This window comes from Protomyctophum parallelum (assembly GCF_964188405.1).
Source record: "Protomyctophum parallelum genome assembly, chromosome: 17".
Lineage (NCBI taxonomy): Eukaryota > Metazoa > Chordata > Actinopteri > Myctophiformes > Myctophidae > Protomyctophum > Protomyctophum parallelum.
This window is the reverse complement of record NC_139719.1, coordinates 9993493-10015972: the sequence shown is the minus strand read 5'-3', so window position 1 is coordinate 10015972 and position 22480 is coordinate 9993493. Positions and strand designations below refer to the sequence as shown.

General features: G+C 44.5%; 1 protein-coding gene across 1 annotated transcript in view; it reads right to left on the bottom strand.

Moving 5' to 3' along the window:
- Positions 1–22170, bottom strand: part of nrg3b (neuregulin 3b) — a gene marked incomplete at both ends in the record, with an annotated part of 279986 nt that extends 257816 nt beyond the window's left edge. Inside the window, one exon of the mRNA XM_083787447.1 lies at positions 21270–22170. Within this exon, the coding sequence (XP_083643573.1) occupies positions 21270–22170 (901 nt within the window). The remainder of the gene's footprint in view (positions 1–21269) is intronic.
- Positions 22171–22480: the final 310 nt, after the last annotated feature.

Here is a 22480-nt window from a genome sequence, read left to right as displayed (position 1 = left end):
ACATATGAAGGACTGTAATGCACCACAGTCACATGTAATACATACTGTCACCCACCCTGCATATGAATGACTGAATGAATGAATGAATGAATGAATGAATGATCGATAAATTCATCGCAGACATTAGTACATTCACACGCAGAAAACCGCCCCAATGATAGAAGCGCAGAATTTCATTCATTGTTAACTGGTACGTTTAATTAAATAATTTCTTAGCGGTGATTAATGCTTAACTATCAACATCCATAGAATGAATCAATGGTAAAGGGTGCATTTATATAGTGCTTTTATCCAAAGCGCTTTACATGGATTGTGCATTAATTCACCCATTCACACACACATTCAACACCAATGGCGGAGTAAACTATGCAAGGCACCAACCTGCATATTGGGACTTTGGGAGCAATTAGGGGGTCCCGGGGGTCCCGGGGGTCTCCCCCCCCCCCCCCCCTCTCCACATGAAAATATAAATTGCATAAGCTATATAGAGACATATCCTATTTATGCACACATGAACCTGAATATGGCATATGCAACATAGGCTATATTCTGCATATACTTGCCATATATTGGCATTAATATGTTAATATATTTCAAATAAAACCATAGAACCACCATTAGCCTTTTCATGTCGCACACCCCCTAGAAGGCGCTCGCGCACCACACCGGGTGCACGCACCACAGTTTGGGAACCACTGTTCTTCTAACCTGTTGTTTTGTTTCACAGGTCTACTTAGCCCTCCAAGCAGAACCCAATGCTACTGAAGTTTCTGACATTTGTTCGACCCAGTGCATTGGGTCCTGTTGCACCACTACCATGCCACCTGGTACGCAGCCATTCTTAAACATAAACAACATGTTTAGCACCTGTCTGCGCTCTGTGACGACATTTTTCCGTGTGAGGCTTTCTGAATATGTGAAGTATAAGTACCCATACATGCCGCTGCGAATATCTCCTGTGGCGCGGAAGCCGTTAAGTATTTTTTATCTATGTTTGCCCGATTTGGAAGCTTGAATTAATCTCTTCCTTCCTTGTTTATTGACACCTCATTGTACCGCCTATCTGGCTAGCTAGTGGCGCTATAGCTATGACACAGCAGATCAGAGGCAGGGACGTAGCCTCACAAGCCAACCGCACACCGGGAGGCGGTACAATAAACGGTAAACAAACAAGAAGAAATAAAGCGACCAAATTGGTCAAACAAAGATTAAAAATACTTAACGGCTTCCGCGCCACAGGAGATATTCGCAGCGGAATGTATAGGTACTTATAGTTCCCGAATTCAGAATAAAGCAAACAAAAAAAGGACGTCAAACGGCGCAGATCATATTTTAGAGAGAATGTGTACTTCCGCGTTCCGGAATTCCCATACGAAAATATAGTCATGACCAGGGACCCAACATAAAACTCATCAAAATTTCAGAAAAGCTTTATGTAGGGTCCCGAAAGGGGCTAAGGTCTACTGTATGTTAGTGGTTCTCAAAGTGGGGCAGAGGAACCCTCAGGGTTCATTGAGGGGGTTCCAAATGGACCCATATACAAGGCCCAAGCCCCAATAATGGCTTATCCTTTATAACTCTATTCTATGATAAGCAGGCATGTACCGCTGAGTGTATGAGTGTGTGTGTTCCTCGAGTGTACAAATGGAACATTTGTTTCATTTGTACACTCTGAGAGTTATGCGGGGTTTATAGTGGGAAACTATTCCATATTCAAATCAATGTTTTGATGTCTGGCTTTTAATGACATGTAGCTAGTAGCATTGTTTAGCATCTGCATATCTAAAGAGTACTCACGGAGGTTTCCCGAAGAGGCGAGGATGGAACTGCACTGAAGACTCCATTTGCACGCAGAGTTGCAGACACAAAAATGAAACAAAAACTGAAATACACTGCTGTCCTCAAATTCCTTGTTCGTAAAATCCTTCTTCTGTTCCAATAGCAGGATTAATTGACATCAAAACAACCCTCTGGCACCAAGCACCAAACGTCTCTTCTGCTCAGTCAATCACTAATTAGGTCCACCTGTGATTGCTGCACAGCATTATTGAAGGTGTCTTTGGAAATTAAAATGTTTGGGAACAACTACATACTGTGTAGGCCCTACACCAATTTGTGGTTAGAACATCTCCCAGCATGGTCCAAAACCAAAACACAGATCTTCTTCTTCTGGTGGGGTTTCTTCTTCTTTGAGTTTTATGGTTACTATCCTAAGGTGTATAGCGCCACCAACTGGACTGGAGAGTTAACTACAAAATCTGGTGGGGTTTTATGGCAGTTGGCATCCAAATAGTTGCATTACCGCCCCCTTCTGTTAATCTCAGTATCTTGTTTACAGTCTATCCCATAAACCAGTTTTATTTATAAATCTAAACACTGTTCCTCATTATTATTCTCTGCTGCACTAATTATCTTCATCAGGTCTTCCACCGTACTCTTTCTTTCTCGTTGGTTTGACTACAGTTCATAATAGCATGCTCCACAGACTCCTCCATGTTCACACAGACCTGTAGGGTGCTTGCCTACCAAATTCAAAGTTATATTTAATCAGCTGTGTCCCAACGATAAACTTGTTGTTATTATGACTTCCTCTCTCCTACTTTCGTTACTCCACTTTCTACGTCCACCGCCAAAATGCAGATACTGTACTGTACTACAGACCTGTTGTGTAACATGACCCATCACCAACATGCTGCCCTCTTGTTGTGTGGCATACTAACTAATATCAAACGAAAGACATCATCCATATGCACACAGAATAACTCAAACTTGGTTCTCAAACGTTTTAATTTCAAGGATAACTCTGAGTGTACAAATGAGAGTGTACAAATGGAAGCAAATGGACCCAGCTTACAGGTCAATTTGGTTCCATTTTGTACACTCTCAGAGTTACACACCCAGGCCTACAGGGCCATTTGGAACCCACTCAAGGACACACGCACAATACCAGCACTCTGTTTGAGCAGAATGGAACAGAGCCTTTCATTAGCATCATCGGTAACACCTGTGAAGGAAGTAGGGAAGGGGCCCAATAAGTTCTTTCCAAAATGGCATGTGCATATAGCCCATTAGCTCCAAAAAGGAACATGTTGCTCTCTCTCTTACTGCACTCATAACTCTGTCACAGAATCCATCTTAACAACAATGTTTGGACTAAAGAAAAGATGGTGAGTCACACAGAAAGACAAATGGCCCCATGCAATTATTTCCCTTCATTGTCTCCACCAGGCCGAAGGCATGGGGAGAGAGTATGTTTTGCACTCCGTCCGTGTGTGTGTGTGTGTGTGTGTGTGTGTGTGTGTGTGTGTCCGTTAGCAGCTAATCTCGGCCACCGTTAACCCGGTCGATGCCAAATTTTGCACACACACTCCCTGGATGCCAACGATGAACCTCTGCCCCAAACCTTCCAGAACGGCCTGTTATAGCGCCACCAGGAGGCCGCTTTGTGCAAAACAAGTTTTTGCACAGCACACCTACAGATTTTGTCCAAACATCACGCAAATTGGTACACAGTCTCTCTAGAGCCATTCAACCAAACCGGTCTTTCACACTTCTCACACTCCATCCTGATTGGTTAAGATTGGCTTCCGAAGTTCACAGGAGTGCTCAGTTTCAAACAAAATGCTGCAAATCATGAACACATCGCGTGATTTCCGTGAAATTGTGCACCCACATTCCCACTAGGCCGAGGACAAAATGCCACATGAACAATTTCAACTCAACCTCAAGGTGGCGCTATAACTGGCCGAAAAGTGTTTTTACCTCTAACTGCACGGATCTGTGGATAACCTGGTGGAGACCTGTGCCCAGAAGGGCACTTTTTCTAGTTTGTCTTCTTTTTTCCCTTGGTGTGAGCTGCACCACTTTTTCAATTTTGGAGAGCTGAATAACTATTAACTTTATGACTGTGTGCATGAGGAGATAAATGACAGAGTAAAAGTGCGGCCCTATAGTCCAATCCTTAAAGGACAACTTTAGTTTTTTTCAACCAAGGTTCATGTTTTAGGTTGTTATTAGAGAAAGTAAAAGATGAGTGTTATTTTTTTTTTCATTTGCTGCTTTATTTCGTTTCAGGGATTTTAGCTGTTTTTGACAGGGGGGCAGGGGCATTCGAGCATGGGGCTAAATATGTATTTCTTTACAAAATATTATGGCGATTTATTATTTTATTATTTACTATAGTCCTACTAGACCCCAAGAAATCACATCTGGCCACAAAAGATCACGAGATCTACTGAATGTGTCAAACTGCATATTGAGCCTATGACACACAGTGGCTTCCCCCCAGTAGGCCTCCTTCACATTCAGTAGATCCTGTAATCTTCTGTGGCCGGATGTAATTTCCTGGGGTCTAGTAGGACTATAGTAAATAATAAAAAAAAAAATCGCCATAATATTTTGTAAAAAAATACATATTTAGCCCCATGCTTGAATGCCCCCGCCCCCCTGTCAAAAAGAGCTAAAATCCCTAAAACGAAAGAAAGCAGCAAATGAAGAAAAAAAATGACACTCATCTTTTACTTTCTCTAATAACAACCTAAAACATGAACCTTGGTTGAAAAAAACTAAAGTTGTCCTTTAACCGTTACTACTGTGCAGTTCGTGAACAAATGTATTCAGTGGTGAAGTCGCATATTAAGCAGAACAAATTAAGAGTTTAACATTTTATGTATACTAAAAAACTTAAATGGTATGATTGGTTGGTGTCACATGCCAGAAGGAGAAGTCAAAGAGTTTATACGTTCGTCTGACTTGACTGTGCTAAGCTAAGCTTTGACAAAAGTTGGCGCATATTTTCTTTTTATTATAAATTACTAGAGCGGTGCCCGTGTTGTGATGTCAGAACAGGCCCGATCCATACAGGGGTGATCAGGTCCAGAGTCCGGACAGAGGATTTTGTGCATGCCCCCACCCAGTTATCCCATTCTGACCTGAGATCAGATTCATACGAGGTTTCCACTGGGACACACACTGGTCTGATTAACCCATTCTGACCTGAGATCAGATTCTAGAAATGTCAGTCGCTCTTCGATTTTTCAAAAATAGCAGACCTACAAGCTCGTATCGCGCCACTCGGTGGCGCGATATGAGCTTGTAGATCTGCTATTTTTCAATAGCTAAAGCATAACATGATGCTGACACCAAAATGGGTGCCCGTTCAGAATGGGTTAAACCACATAATCCTGAACTGAGTGAAGTCATATAGCACTATATGACTGTCTAGAAATGTCTCATGTGGCCAAATGGAAATCTGTATAAATACTAATAAAATGCCCAAATGAACCATTTCACCCCCTCTTTAAAGTTTCAGCCTCAAACCGCAGGCACTGAGTTTCTGAACCAATCGGAGCGTCGCATCCCTTCAGGCTATGGGACGTTGCTCCGTCTCATTCTAGACATGCACGCACATGCGTGTTGTTTACAAAGTGACAGAGACACGGGCAGCAAAGCTCATGGCTTATTTATAATCTATAATGTTTTCAGGTACATTATTTTAGCGTGACGATTAAGTTTAAAACAAGAAGTACACTGTCTGGATGCCATCTTGAATGAGATAAAAAAATGGAGTGGTTCTGTAATCAAAACCACCTGTGTTTGGAGGACGACGCAGCAATGGGAATCAAAAAGGTGAATTTAATCAAGATTCATTCATATGCATATGAGCCTCTACACGTTCATCACACAGCACGTTTTCATTCAAAGGAAGTAATTAAAATGTAATTTTTTATGGACTTTTGATATAAAAAATACACAAAAATGAAAATGTTCCCGTTTTTTTGCCATCCATTGTTAGGTATGGCCATATGATGACCACAGCTATGGTCTAAAAGTGTGAAAAACTTGTTTCTAATTTCACTAGGTCTAACAATTACTACATAAGTGCTTCACAAGAACAATTGGCAGCAAATAAAATGTGTTTTTACATACATAACGTATCAACTATCAAACTCTCTCTCTCTCTCACCCAACATGTTTGAGGCAGATTGCTTGGGATTTCTTCTGTTAAAAGAGGTGTTTCTTCCTCGCTACCATCGCCAAACGTTTGCTCAAGGGGAACCGTCGTGTTTCTGCTCTACATGTAAATTGCTCTGAGACAACTTGTGATTTTGGCACTAGAATGAAAGTTTAATTGAAGTGTGCATGCTGCGTCCGTTTACGGATTATGGACAATGTGGCTGGTGCCCATGGTGCCATTGACTTCCAGGGGGCCCCATAGGCCCTTATAGCCATGTTTACTCAAATATATTAATTTAACATTTAAATATGCGGGCCCCTTCACTCTGACTGGAGTATAAATACCCTCCTAGTCTTGCGTGCCAGACTGTGTCGCCTCCTAAAAATGTGAAAAGCTTCCGAGCACGGAAGCTCTAAAAATGTAGGATAGAGTGTAAGATGTGACGCCTCCGCCCTGCTTCCGTTACATCTCTCAAGAGTTAAGTTATTGTTAACCCATTCTGACCTGAGATCAGATTCATACAAGGTTTCCACTGGACACACACTGGTCTGATTAACCCATTCTGACCTGAGATCAGATTGTAGAAATGTCAGCCGTTCTTCGATTCTTTCAAAAATAGCAGACCTACAAGCTCGTATCGCGCCACTCGGTGGCGCGATATGAGCTTGTAGATCTGCTATTTTTCAATAGCTAAAGCATAACATGATGCTGACACCAAAATGGGTGCCCGTTCAGAATGGGTTAAACATCTGCAATACGTCATTACTTAAAAAGTCTACACAATTAGAGAATGTAGAATAATTGTTATTTTGATCACCGTTTGCATGTTATCTCTCCTAATGGTACCGACGTCAACACAGTATGGAATACTTGACAACAAAATATTCTACAGTTTTGGGTCGTGGAGGCTAAATCTCATCAAATGGTGCTCACGGCTCATGAATGCCCAATACATACTGTAAAAAAGGTTGAAAACGGCATTCTGTCCTATATACTACGTAGCAATCTTACAGGTTGGTGTTTGGGGACGACCTAATGGTGCCACTCCCCGCACTACTGTACCACTGTACTGTGTGCAGGACACATTTGTTTGTGATGATCGGACGTTGGGTTTGCGGCGAAGCAAACAAAAACAAAAACACCACCACCACCGTGTTCCTGGCATTAGAACCTGAACATGGGACATCTTGAGTACCTTTTTAAAAGGCATGGCTTCATCAATTATTCACACTTCCTGACACACATGTTCCACAAGTTTGCTTTCCCATGCATTAATATTTCAGCCCCCCGCCACTCCCCACGACCCACACACACACACACACACACACATCCTCCACTCAGCCTCTCCCAGTGGACATTTTGTCCACATAAATCACACGGTGACATGAGGGAAGGACTAAGATGTCCTCCTTGGCCATCGCTACTTAGGGCAGAATTTACCTCCATTGAGCTATGGGTCCCCTGGCTTATAGCGGGGGTTTCAGATGTCACGTAAAAGCATGAGACACACTCAATCACATATCCATTGCATTGTTGCCACAGCGGACACACTCTCATAGTATTTCAGCGCGTATGGTGGATTAGATCTTTGCCCACATTTAGCCTCGTGTCATTCGCTATGTCCTTACAACAATGTTTACATGGGCTGCTCCTTTGTATCCACTGTCATTTTGCTAAGCCATGTCTTTGTAAAGCAATTTGTAAAATGAATCTCTTCAGAATAATACTATCCTTATTAGTTATCATTGGCATCACGGATCGCAACACATTTGTTGCATGATTCATCGCGTTGACCTCAAGGGAGGCTATCTTGTATTCTCTGCTACAGAATTGGATGTGTGAAGGTTTATATTAAATTATTTCTATGCGATAAATGGGATTATTAGATTGTATTGAACAACAAGGTTCTCTGTCCTGTCTATAACAGTACTGACACCATGTATAAATAGATAATATACTGTCTGACACCATGTAGACGGACGATTTAAAACACACTTCTTTTTGAGGGGCGCTAGCCCCTCCTATATTCAGCTATGGTGTAGATTTTTGTCCTAACGCAAACATTAAATGCCACTGACAAGGAATGGAGAATTTACGCCGTGTGTGTCTGAGCAAATGGAATAAGAGCGCCCCCTCACTTGTCCTCTGACCACTCGAAGCACCTCACATTCACCCATTAACCCCCTCATTCAGAGATTCACTGACACACAGGGGTCAAAGGCTACCTCACATTCACCCATTAACCCCCTCATTCAGAGATTCACTGACACACAGGGGTCAAAGGCTACCTCACATTCACCCATTAACCCACTCATTCAGAGATTCACTGACACACAGGGGTCAAAGGCTACCTCACATTCACCCCATTAACCCACTCATTCAGAGATTCACTGACACACAGGGGTCAAAGGCTACCTCACATTCACCCATTAACCCACTCATTCAGAGATTCACTGACACACAGGGGTCAAAGGCTACCTCACATTCACCCATTAACCCACTCATTCAGAGATTCACTGACACACAGGGGTCAAAGGCTACCTCACATTCACCCACTAACCCACTCATTCAGAGATTCACTGACACACAGGGGTCAAAGGCTACTATACTTTGTGCGTGTGCGCATGCGATTGTGTGCCTATAGCATACAGCCCACTGTGCAGTTTATATCATATCATGGCATTTAACACAGATGACAACGCCGTTGACACTGCCAGACACTTCCTGGACGGAACATCAGGACCTGGAAGTCCTCCTATATGGATGGAATGATGATGAGAGTGCATGGAAGTCCGACATGGCAGATGACCTCAAGAGGCGGCCGGGCTCTCTTCCCCTCTACGGGGCCCTTCCGCAGGTTTTCAGAAGAGGTCTGGCTGGTTGGGAACTGCGCCAGGCGGCGCCCCCCCCAAAACCAGAGGCGGGAGAACTGACACTGCGGGTGCTAAGCCAATCAAGGCACAGCTTTAGATGGGGGAAGAGGTGCGCCACCTACTTAGACACAGTGCAGCGCTACAGCGGAGCGACAGTAGGAGGCGCACCAGCTTTAGACACGATGCGACAGGACAGCGGGGGGGCAAACGCCACTGCAGAGCCCAAGACTCTGATGATACTATAGAACGGAGGGAGTAGAAACCAGCGTTTTGCCTACAGGATTTTTGACAATCTTCACCCGGATAAATGTGCTTTGGTCTTGATATCTCCCACTGCCCAGAGATCTGCCCCCCCCCCCCCCCTCCTTCTTCCACCTCCTACGTCAGTATTGATCGCGTGGGCTCCACTGGACAGAGCAAAAGACACCAGCTATGGAAAAGGCCACGGGGATCAATATTCCCTCTGAATTTCAATCCTTCCCTGTTGCTGTCACTCATGGAGAACCAACACTGTTCCCTACATGAACTCTCTCTGGCTCTCTCTTCTTATCTCTGATGGTGGAGTTTAGTGCTCCAGGCAGTCTGAAGAGCTTATATAGCATATGCTGTATCATGGTCATTGTCCTATTTGAGGGGGCTCTGACATAATCTTCAAAAGAAATGCATTGGAGAGGGCTCTCCCAATGCATTTCTTTTGAAGATTATGGCAGGTGGCTGAAAAGGCGATCTCGGCAAGGTGGGCGATTGGACAGTTAACCCATTCTGACCGGGCACCCATTTTGGTGTCAGCATCATGTTATGCTTTAGCTATTTAAAAATAGCAGATCTACAAGCTCATATCGCGCCACCGAGTGGCGCGATACGAGCTTGTAGGTCTGCTATTTTTGAAAAGAATCGAAGAACGACTGACATTTTTAGAATCTGATCTCAGGTCAGAATGGGTTCATCAGACCAGCGTGTGTCCAGTGGAAACCTCGTGTGAATCTGATCTCTGGTCAGAATGGGTTAAGGCGTCAAAAGGCAATCCTGGCGGTATTAAAACAGTTAAAATGTCCGATCTACAAGCTCACAACGTGTCGATGTAGATCGGCTAGTTGAACTATTTTGAAATGTTTTTCAAAATAGTAAAAAAAAAAAAGAAGAAAAAAAGGCAAATAAGTTTAGGGGTAATAAGGGGTGGCCCAAGATAGGGCCCTATAACTGTTGCACCCCGAACTGATTGTTCCCTCATACATGCTCTGCTGCCCCTAGTGGTGTACATTGTGCTCTGCCAGGATCCTCACTAGAGACTAATAAACCAAAACTAACGCTGGGAGTCAAACGTTGTGTGATGAAACAACATGACATCGGAAAGAACAGCCCTCTTGTGTGTGTGATCTTTACAGTATGTGGTTTCCTGGGGGGGGCGGAGAAATCTAAATCTGCCTTGGCAGAACACTGGCTGCCTTTTGTCTTTAGGACCGCCGTAACGTGTGTGTGAAGAATAACAACGATGCGTCTGGATCGCTATGAAGCCGCTCACCAGTGGTGGGAAAAGTACTCCGATTTTCACTTAACCCATTCTGACCTGAGATCAGATTAAAAAAATGTCAGTCGTTTTTTTAGATTTTTCAAAAATAGCAGACCTACAAGCGAGTGGCGCGATATGAGCTTGTAGGTCTGCTATTTTTCAATAGGTAAAGCACGACATGATGCCGACACCAAAATGGGTTCCCGTAAAGAATGGGTTAACCCATTTTGACCTGAGATCAGATTCTAAAAATGTCTTCTACATCCTGACAGTTTTCTGAAAAAGCTACGTTTCTATGCCGGTCGTTCTTCGATTTTTCAAAAATAGCAGACCTACAAGCTCGTAGCGCGCCACTCGGTGGCGCGCTATGAGCTTGTAGATCTGCTATTTTTCAATTGCTAAAGCACGACATGATGCTAACACCAAAAGGTAGAAATACTCTCTTACAAGCAAAAGTCCGGTACTCAAAAGTGCAGGCATCAAAATAATACTTGAAGCACCAAAAGTTATAAAGTATGAGGTGAAAATGGTTTATTATCTTGAAAATAGCCGATCCACAAGCCTGCACATTGTGAGCTTGTAGATCTAGTTACTTTGCCATTTTTTTCAAATGGTTGGTGTGTTTTGTAATAACTACCTCAGAATTGTACTGAGGTACAGTACTCAAATATATGTACTTAGTTACATTCCACCACCGCCCCCTCACACCCCCATGCAGACCATGGCCTCACAACCTCACAGAGGGAAATCTCCAGCCAACCTCAAGTCACTCAAAGTAACCAAGTACATTTACTCAAGTACATTGTAAATGCCACTTTAACCCTGTATGGTTGAGCGGAGTCAGCTGACAAGCTCAAGTCGTGAGCTTGTCGGTTGAGCTTGTCGATTCTATTTCCGGCAAAAGCTTTCCCCAAAACAATGGCCTGGTACAATGTTGAGTGACTTTTTACTATACTCGAGTATTTACACGTCCCAATACTTCACACTTGATTATACTGTATTCCAGCTAATCAAAAATAGCTGATCTAGAAGCTGTGATCTTCATTGGTACTTTTTCACCCCCTTTTCTCCCCAATGTAGTCGCTGCGCCAATAGTCGTTTGCTGTTGTGCCCTCTATAGTGGCTCACCTGCCGGTGAGGAGCCCCCACCGGCAAGGACTGTCTAAAGAGGACAAGACGCGAAGACCGTAAGGGCGCCGCCATGTTGCTCACATGGTGCTCCATGGAAGTAAAGAAACATGCACAGTTGCAGACCAAGGAAGCTGAACGCGGAAGTGTTGGCTGCATAAAGCCCATTGCGCATGTTTCTTTCCTTCCATGGAGCACCATGTGAGCAACATGGCGGCGCATATAGACACTCGCCAAAGCCGGATGCGCCGCGGTGGATTCGGACTCAGTTACACAACCCATGAAATCAGAGATTTCTTTTGCATTCCTAAAGTCAATAATTTGACGACCGGGTCATCGGTCAATAGGACACCCTTCGAGTCTCCTATAGAAGAGACTCGGTTCACCGGTCATGAAGTCGTTGCCTTAGGAATGCGACAAAAAACAAACATTTATCAAACCAAAAAAAGATCTTCCGTGAATTCAAGGCTCCATGGGGGTGTGTAATTGATAGAAAATACGTTTTTTTCAATACTGTTATATTCTTATAAAGTGGTATGGCTTTTACTTAACCCATTCTGAACGGGCACCCATTTTGGTGTTGGCATCATGTCGTGCTTTAGCTATTTAAAAATAGCAGATCTACAAGCTCATATCGCGCCACCGAGTGGCGCGATACGAGCTTGTAGGTCTGCTATTTTTTGAAAAATCGAAGAGCGACTGACATTTTTTTAATCTGATCTCAGGTCAGAATGGGTCGATCAGACCAGTGTGTGTCCAGTGGAAACCTCGTATGAATCTGATCTCAGGTCAGAATGGGTTAAGTAAATATGAGTACTTCTCCCACGACTCACTGTCAGTCGCCTACTGGGTTTCCAACACGGGGAGCGGCAGGACTTGTCGTCAAGAGATTCATCTAGAATATACAGTAGAGGAATCTCCAATGACAAGTCCCCGCTGTGGTCCTCGTTTCATCTGAATTCCACAGCCAGGATAAAAAGTGACAGTTGACTGTTCTGTTATGAGCGAACACTATATACTCAAACGTGTAAAGTTCCAGAGCGAATTCACATCAACCCCTTTACCAAGGGACTCTTTTGATAAACTATTGAACTATTTTGTTACTTCCACCCAATTTCGCAGTGACAGCAGGGGTGCTACTTTTTGATCACATGCGACTGTGTGGGAGCCGTGGAGAAGACAAAAAGACAAAGAAGAAAGTGCAATACGAAAAAAAAGAGAGGTTGGAGAAAATGGAGAGAGGGAGATAATGACATAAACAGAGGAGACATTTACCATGGGGCTGGTGAGGGAGAGAGCAAAGATTCTGGGTGACATATTACAGAGCCACTAATGGCTTCCCTCCAGGACACAGAAGGTTTCATTTATAGATCCTGACCGTCGTGTGGGGACAACAGGAACAAGTTCAGCGATATTAAAGTCACGTCACCGTTTCCCCCCCACATGCAGTCCTGTTTGACTAGAACACTGCGCCACCTAGAGGCCTGTCGACTCCATGAATGCAGCATGCACATAGGCTCTCTAACAAGCTTATTGCAGCTGAACTCATGCATTGCACGTTGTTTCATCGAGTGAAGGCATCAACAACACAACCTGCTGTTGCTTAATATTCTATGAGAGTATAGGTCACGGACCGCCAAATTGATATGTTGTTGGCCGTGGATCCCTATTGCAATTTATTTTTCTCAAAGAATGATTTTTCCAAATAAAACTAATCTAACTTACGTTGAAACTTTCGTATCAGGGACCCCTCTCAACCAGAGAAGATTTGTGCATTTGTTTGAAAAAAAAATCTAAATTGATTTTTCCAAATAAAAAGTCCAAGGAAACGTTGAAAAAAAGTGCTATGAATAAATCAAAAGCCAAAGTATGACATAAGGATACAATGGTATAACCCATTCTGAACGGGAACCCATTTTGGTGTTGGCATCATGTTATGCTTTAGCTATTGAAAAATAGCAGATCTACAAGCTCATAGCGCGCCACCGAGTGGCGCGCTACGAGCTTGTAGATCTGCTATTTTTGAAAAATCGAAGAACGACTGACATTTTTAGAATCCGATCTCAGGTCAGAATGGGTTCATCAGACCAGTGTGTGTCCAGTGGAAACCTTGTATGAATCTGATCTCAGGTCAGAATGAGATAACTGATTTGGATGCTAAATAAACGCACCTCCTCCAGGACCACTACCTTGAGAACCACTGGCGCATCGCAACTTCCAACCGTTTAACTTTTTTTTTTTAAACGACTGCATCTCCATTCATTCTAATCGGCAGTGTGCCTGAGTTGTCTAGAGATAATATGAGCAGATCTAAGATGTCTTCTTCTTCCTCCGACAAGCTCGTCCTCTGAGAGGGGTATACGTATACACCGGAGCACAAACCCTGCCGGCAACGCAAGACTTATCTGACTAAAAGTAATTTCCTGTTTACAGAATACATCAATATTTCAACGCCTAGCCTCAAGGACAGACCTGAGTGGATGTTACAATGCCATTGCAACAACGTGTCATAAAAAAAACAATACAGACTATAGCACTGATCAACAATATGGAATCCTTGGTTCTAAACGATAGACAAATGTGGCGTTCCAGCCACAAACTATAGAAGGTTGTCTATGTGGCTGTGTTGGTTTTCACACATGCATAAACACAGAAATATCTGCGTTCCAATTATTCGTGTCAGCCATGATGTACTAGGACTCGGGGATAATTACAGTATGCAGAGTTCAATCAAATTCTGTTCATGTCTGAGAGAAAGAAACCAACCGCTGAGCTGCATAGTCACCGATAAATAACACCACATGCATAATCAGTGACTAGTCAGTGATTAAAAATACACTTCAAGGAATAATGTGCAGCATGCATGTGCTCTCGGCGTAAGAAGCATTGCCCTCGATCGTGTTTCTTGAAAAATAATGATTTCCGCTGAAGAGTCTTCATCCTTAGGAAACTGAAACCATAGGACATATTTAGAATGTTCATAAATAAAGTGCATCTCGGTTGGGTTGGGTAAAGCTACTGTACGTCTGGAGGAAAAAGCCTTCATCTGGCTGAGTCTAGGGTTGCAAATAGATATTCAACTGGCAATGTATGTTTTTGTCTTTATTCCCCTCTGAAAAAAGCAAAGCTTATACTGATTACATTTGCATAACATGTCAATTTAAACAGAGGTTCTACGATAGTCACCGAAATAAGATTTTCTTTAGCACCATACACACTTTGTTTGATCCCCTTCACACCACAATCGTGTACAACTTCACCATGAGTACTCGATTTGATATTTTGGCAGACAAGGGAACTATCCCACGCATGCACATAGCACATTGTACTGGAGTGCAACAAAACAGTGGACATAATTTTGGTCAGAAATCACTTAATATTCTGTGATTATCATCAAATACTTGCTTGCCATTCACCTAAATGTCAAAACTCTGAACTGAAGTCGACCTGTGCATGCATCAATAATGCATAAATATAACACTTGTTGGACTTCCTAATGTCCGTTCATCACACCAGATCTTCGGGGTAAAATCTGTGTTGAATACTTGCCTGTTAAGCAATACAGTATGATTCCCTTGCTCTGTCTGTCAGGTCAAGTCCAAAGAAAAAGTATAAGCACAACAAAAAAAAACTAGAACTGCACTCTGTCGAGTGCCTACTTGCTTGTTGCACACTAGTAGGCCATACATGGCCTACTAGTGCGCAAGCAGAGCGCGCAAGTACTGTCGACTGCTACAAACTGTCAAATCTCAGCTTCTCTGTGAAGGAACGGAAATGTTGAATTATTAGGTTTAGCTATTTGCTACCTACCTACTTTATGCATGTAAAAAAGTAGTATTAGTTTCTATCTATAACAGAAATACAGTTTTATCGATTTAGAATTATTCTGGATCCCTTTTTAGTTTCTCAAAGAAAAATAAATCATCGATATCCGATGAAAAAAAGGTATATAAACTGAAATAAAATAATTATGTTAGCACGTATACAGTATAATTATTTAATGATTTATTTTAAATTGTCAATTGCTTTAAATTTACTTAATCTTGGACTATAGCGATATTAATACTAAATGCCTCTGTGTATATGTGTATGTAATTTGTAAGTTGATTAGCGGTATACTGTGGTTACTTTGCGCCACTTTTGATGGTATGCACCGTCCAGGCATATGACGTCAGGATATAACTCGTATAACTAGCTCTCAATGATGACGTAATAAAGATGTGGATTAAAGGACCCAAATGCCAGAGTGTAATTGGTTTTCGATGGTGACGTAATGGCGATATGTTTTAGTGTCGGGAGGATTAAAGGTAATGCTCCTATGTATACATGTATGTAATCTGGCACCACTGCCGTATCAGGCACAAGTAGTCGTTACGTCATTTGCTGGGACGCATCGAATATCGTCCTGGGCGAAACTAGTACTTGCGCGCTCTGCTTGCGCAAGTACTAACCAGGTTTATAAACTAAAGCAGTGGTCTTCAACGTGCATAGAAATGTTTGATAGCACTATCAGTGTTGTGTTGGATTCATGTACCTTAACCCTGCAAGACCCACCGTTGGAACAACCATTTATATTTTAATTCATTCATTCATATTTTTTCTGTTCTTTTTTCACCTAAACATCATCATTAATGTTCATTGTCTTGCAATGCCATTGGTGATATTTGATATTTGCATATAAATACCCCCCCACAGAGGCAGAAATTCACACAATGTTTGGACTGAATTTTTTACATTTAACCTTTGACCTTTAACCCTGAAAAAAGTAAATAAAAAATACCATCACAGAAAGATGTGGCGGCCTCCCTGTAGCAACTCTGAGGACCCCCTAGGGGTCTCGGACCCCGTGTTGAAGAACTAAAGTTCTTCTACTCTATTCCAAATGATACCGGAAGTGGTGGAGCATAATACAAAGCATAGTGACAATGGAAGTTATGTCTCACCTTGGTATCATTCAATTAAATTGAAATTGAAAGATATTTACATATACAATTCAATTTCAATTCAAAGGGCTTTATTGGCATGAGAAAACATACGTTTACATTGCCAAAGCAGAAAGAACAATACAACAATACAGCAATACAATCAAAACAAAAATGATGTACATTTGAAGGTCAGAATCTTCAATAGATCAAATTCTATGTACCAAGGTCACTCAATGCAGGTATAGTGCAGGAATATACACAATGATTAGTCTTTAGGGTGGTTGTGTTCCATTTGATATCCTTCTCCTATCACAGCAACTCAAAAATCTTGCTGCTGTGTTTGCACATTGTTGTACTTCGCCCAGCAGATATGGGAGTTTTTTGTCATTGGTCATGTTTTCAAAATATCTGTGTGTGGTTGTAATCTGTGGGAATTATGTGTCTCTGATGTCTTGGTACAATGGACAGATGATTAGGAAGTGTAGCTCGGTTTCCACTTCATTTTGTGTGCAGTGGGTGCATAGTCTGTCTTCTCTCGGGATACAGGTCTGCCTATGACGGCCTTTCTCGATTGCGAGACTGTGCTCACTGAGTCTGTACCTAGTTAAAAAATGTCTTTGTTTTGGGTCGGTCACGGTGCTCAGGTATTCTGCCACTGTGTATTCTCTGTTTAGGGCCAGATAGCATTCTAGTTTACGCTGCTTTTGTGTTGCTTCTTTCCAATGTGTCAGATAGTTTTCCTTTTGCTGTTTTATAATTTGGTTTAGTCCACTGGGTTTTCTATCTCGTGGCTCTGTTTGTGTGTGAACTTAAGTGCTCTCTTTTTTATTTTGATTATGAGCGCGTATCGTCCTAATTCTGCCCTGCATGCATTATTTGGTGTTTTCCGCTGGGTACGGAGAATGGATTTGCAGAGTTCTGTGTGTAGGGTCTCGGTTTGGTGTTTATCCCATTTTTCAAGATCATGGTACAAGGTTTTCACCCGGCAGCAGAGACAATGGAAGGAATGCGTCACCTTGGCTCATGTTTGAGTTTGAGCTGGAAGCATTCAGATGCAATGCAGTCTGGGAAGCTTTTGACCACAGATTAGTGCATGAATAGAAGGGGAGAATGACTGTATCTCTTTGCCCTTTCAATGTGGAATTCTCTTTTTGTAGGATTTAAATGCACATTCATTCCAAAAGGCAGTGGTTCTTAAAAGTTTTAATTTCAAGGTCCTCCATAACTCAGATAATGTGTGTACCCTCTCATAGTCAGTGACATCATCTTTGTGTGTGTGTGTGTGTGTGTGTGTGTGTGTGTGTGTGGGGGGGGGGGGGGGGGACAATTATAAGAACTCTTAAATTGAAAAGAAAAATAAAAGGATTGGAAGAGAAGAAGATTCCAAGGACACAATGCCTTGGTTGATAGTTTAATTTTAAGCAGTGTCTTACCTGTTCTGTATCGTGCCATAATCCATATATATATATATATATATATATATATATATATAACTCAAATATATTATTACTTTTATAACACATTACCAGTGATTAGTAGCAAGATATGTGCCCTTGGGTAAAGCATGGTGTGGGATATTCAAGAGAGGGCAAAAAGGAATATTCCAAATCGTTTAGCCCTGGGGCTTAAAGCGTCAGATTTCTGCAAGCCATTAGGTAATCAATAACCCTGATTGGACAAAATGATTAGCAAGTTAGAGGAATATGAAGTCAAGTTGAAACTTCTGTCCAAATGTACCGCATGATTCTCACCGGGTTTCCATCGATTTATGAATGAGGGGGGAATGAACCTGGAAGGGCTTTCGAGTCATTAACGATCGCCCCAAGTCATTTGTGACATTCAAAGAGCCATTTGCTGAAAACTGGCACAAAGAAATTGACAATTTGATCATTCACTTCTGCAGTAAAAAAAAAATCTGCCCTCGGGTCATGTTTTTTATTACAGCATTCTGATCAATGTTTTTTGCATCACTTCTGTGAGAATTATTCTGCATGGGGGGCTCGGCTGCTGAATCATTATCCCATTCTGACCTGAGATCAGATTCATACGAGGTTTCCGCCGGACACACACTGGTCCTGATGAACCCATTCTGACCTGAGATCAGATTCTAAAAATGTCAGTCGCTCTTCGATTCTTCAAAAATAGCAGACCTACAAGCTCGTATCGCGCCACTCGGTGGCGCGATATGAGCTTGTAGATCTGCTATTTTTCAATAGCTAAAGCACGACATGATGCCAACACCAAAATGGGTGCCCGGTCAGAATGGGTTATTTATCCGTTTATGAAGCAGATATCCAACAAACGATGCATTTCCTATTGACTGAATTATGTAATGCCAGGGGGTGGGGGGGGGGGGGGGGGGGAGTAGTTAGAAAATACCGTAAGTCCCAGTCCTCATGCTCACGAAGACCAGCGATTCTCAACCTTTTAGGCAGTGACCCCCCCCCCCATGTGAGCATGTAGATCAGCTATTTTCACAATTTGGCCTCTTTAATTTTTGACAATTTGGCCATTGTTTGACTTCATGTGTTGATTACATTTTAGAGGTATTGCAAAAAATCTTAGAAGTCCTTAAATTGTCACTTTAGAAATATACTGTATTGGTCTGTTTACTATTGAGTGAGAAAACACTGTTGCACAGTCATGCTAGTGTTAAGAAGATAATCTGGGGACACTCCCAAAATCATTTTGGGGACCCCCTGGGGGGGTCCCACAGATTAAGAACCACATAGACAAGCATACAAACGCAAACATGTCCCGTCGCCTGACGGATAAGCCGGAAAACCTGCCCCCGTACAAAATGCCCAAATAGGCCAGATTCCTCCAGGTCGCCTCGTTTACACCCTCTGCATCTCCCACAGGGTGTCTCTCCATCTGCCATCGCTCCCTTTTCAAAGCTCAGCTCTCTCTCCTCTGCTCTCTTTGTCATGCTGGCTGCATTCACCTCTTCCTCTCTCTATCCATCATCTGGCTCTCTTCAGCTCCACTCCTTTTCAGAGTGTCTTTCTTTCTTTCCTCTCCCCACACACACTCTTCCGCTTTGCCTTTCTTGTCTCCCATAGCTACACGGCCTATATTCGTTTCGTTTCGTTTTTTTCCCTCTAGCGAGCCCTCGTCCCCCTCTCTCTCTCTCTCTCTCTCTCTCTCTCTCTCTCCCCTGTGAGAGATGGAGGCTGCAGTAGTGTGAGCTCACTATCATCCCATCTAAATGGGATGTGTGGCCTCACTCTACGGCTATCTGATCTTTCCGGACGGGTCGGGGGGGGAGGAGAGAAGAGAGCAGCAACCTCTTTCGCCACCTCGACGCCTCACTGAGCTGCCCCGCCGTTATTTGGTTTTTGCCACCCCTGCGGTATGAGAACACAACGCGTCGTGGTCGGTCACAGTTCACGTCACGTCTTAAAGAAAATTCCCAGACAGGCAACCCAGCTGGTGCCGATCGATCACTGCTGCCCATACCGTATGGCTCAGTGTCGTTAAGAACCCTCTTCTGTACCGCTAATGACGTATGATTTGTGCAAAAGAGGAGAAGAAAGAGGTCCTTCGGGTATAGAAAGATTATTATCGGCTTAATACTGGAGTCAAAGATAAAGATGAGAGGGCGAAAGAAGCTGCGTTCATTCCCTGCTATCTATCCGCGATAATGAACGCCTTTGTGTGCAGAATATCATATTCGTCGCACTTCGAGCTCATTTGTATGTTTCTGAACCATGTCCATAATGTGTACCATTGAACCATATCAAACCAATTTGCATTTCATGCTATAATGAAGGATTTGGTTTCTTTTTTTTTGTACGCCCAATGTGTGATAAGCGAAGCTATAAGTGAAGTCCATGGTTTCTGCTGACCGAGCCCCGATGGAAGTGCAGTTGTGAAACGCTCGGTTTCCAACGCGCACACACACACACACACACACACACACACACACACACACACACACACACACACACACACACACACACACACACACACACACACACACACACACACACACACACACACACACACACACACACACACACACACAGTAACCCATATAAATCATGAAGGGGACAGATCTGAATTGTGTGTGTGTGTGTGTGTGTGTGTGTGTGTGTGTGTGTGTGTGTGGGGGGGGGGTGGGGGGGGCATGACCCCCCTGCCCCCCTCCGTTACAGTCTGGCGCCCCTGCCTTACAGTCTTTACTGTAACCCTTACAGTTCCAGGGTCTGTAACTATATCAGAGTTACAGACCCTTACAGTTCCAGGGTCTGTAACTATCAGAGTTACAGACCCTTACAGTTCCAGGGTCTGTAACTATATCAGAGTTACAGACCCTTACAGTTCCAGGGTCTGTAACTATCAGAGTTACAGACCCTTTACAGTTCCAGGGTCTGTAACTATCAGAGTTACAGACCCTTTACAGTTCCAGGGTCTGTAACTATCAGAGTTACAGACCCTTAACAGTTCCAGGGTCTGTAACTATCAGAGTTACAGACCCTTACAGTTCCAGGGTCTGTAACTATATCAGAGTTACAGACCCTTACAGTTCCAGGGTCTGTAACTATCAGAGTTACAGACCCTTTACAGTTCCAGGGTCTGTAACTATCAGAGTTACAGACCCTTTACAGTTCCAGGGGTCTGTAACTATCAGAGTTACAGACCCTTTACAGTTCCAGGGTCTGTAACTATCAGAGTTACAGACCCTTAACAGTTCCAGGGTCTGTAACTATCAGAGTTACAGACCCTTTACAGTTCCAGGGTCTGTAACTATCAGAGTTACAGACCCTTACTGGTCCCTCTGGACCCCTGCAGGGCCAAACGTTGAGACACACATCGTATACAACAAATACAGCAAACCATCCACATCCACGCACACACACACAACTGGGACTCACGTGTTCGGTGGCGGTGGTGCGGCCGCGTGGCGGGGCCCTTGGCGGAGCCCCCGCGGCTCCAGCGCGAGGTGGGCTTGACGGCGGGCTTGACGGCGGGCGAGGTGGGCGGCGGTGCCTTGGCGGTGGTCTTCGCGGCGGGGGCAGTGGTGGACGACGCGGCGGCGGCCGCTGTGGAAGTCTGTCCCGACTTGGAGCTGGAGGCTCCGTTGCGTCCGATGCCGCTTCCTTTCTTGGCGGGAGGCAGCGGCGGCGGCGGGGTCACCCGAGCGGCGCGGGTGGTCGTCGTTGCCGCCGTGGCGCCACCACCGCCGCCGCCGCCGGAGGAGGAGGGGGCGGTCTCGCTGACGCGCGTGCCCACGTGGTTGTGGAGGTGCGGCGCGCGGCCGTCTCCGTTGGCGCCGGCGGCGCTCCCGTTGGCCGAGTGGTTGGCCGGCGGCCCCAGCAGCCGGGTCCTCGGCGCCGGGGCCGTGCCGTCGGCCGCCAGCGGGGTGGTGGCGGTGGACGCCGTCGCCATGGCGGCGGTGGTGGAGGTGGAGGAGGAGGGGGCGGTGCTGTCGGGAACGTCCACGGGCCCTCTGGGTACGGTGCTGGGCTTGGAGAGGAAGATGGGGTCCTGGCCGATGCTCCCCTTGGGGTCCACCAGGTCGGTGGGCACGTAGTCCTGCACGGAGCCCACCACGATCCACTTGAGCAGCATGAGGCTGAGGCCCAGGCCCACGAAGCCCATGACCAGCGGCACGGCGCACAGCCACGTCTGCTGCCGGGGCCACACGGCGCAGGGCCCGCAGCGCAGGGGCCCCCCTCCGCCGCCGCCGGGGCCCCCGCCCCGGGGAGACGACTGTTCGCTTCCGGGCTCCTCGAGCGTCATGGCCGCCAGCGCTATGGCCGAACGCTCGCTCATCATGATGGCCCCCGAAGAAGAACAAACAAACAAAAAGGTTCCTCCTCTCTCTCTTCTCTGTCGTTATGTCACGTGTGTCGGTGGTGTCAAACCGGAGGCCCGGTGACGACGGCGGGCCATGTGCCACGTGGTACGGAAGCAACGCGGGGCATCTTACCTAAACGCCCACGCGACACCCTACAGCCTACAGTGTAATTAAGTATAGCTACATGCGCACACATGCACACACACACACACACACAATATCAACACATGAGCTCACATGCACGCTCACACGCACGCACTCTCTCTCGCTCAAACACAACGCGCG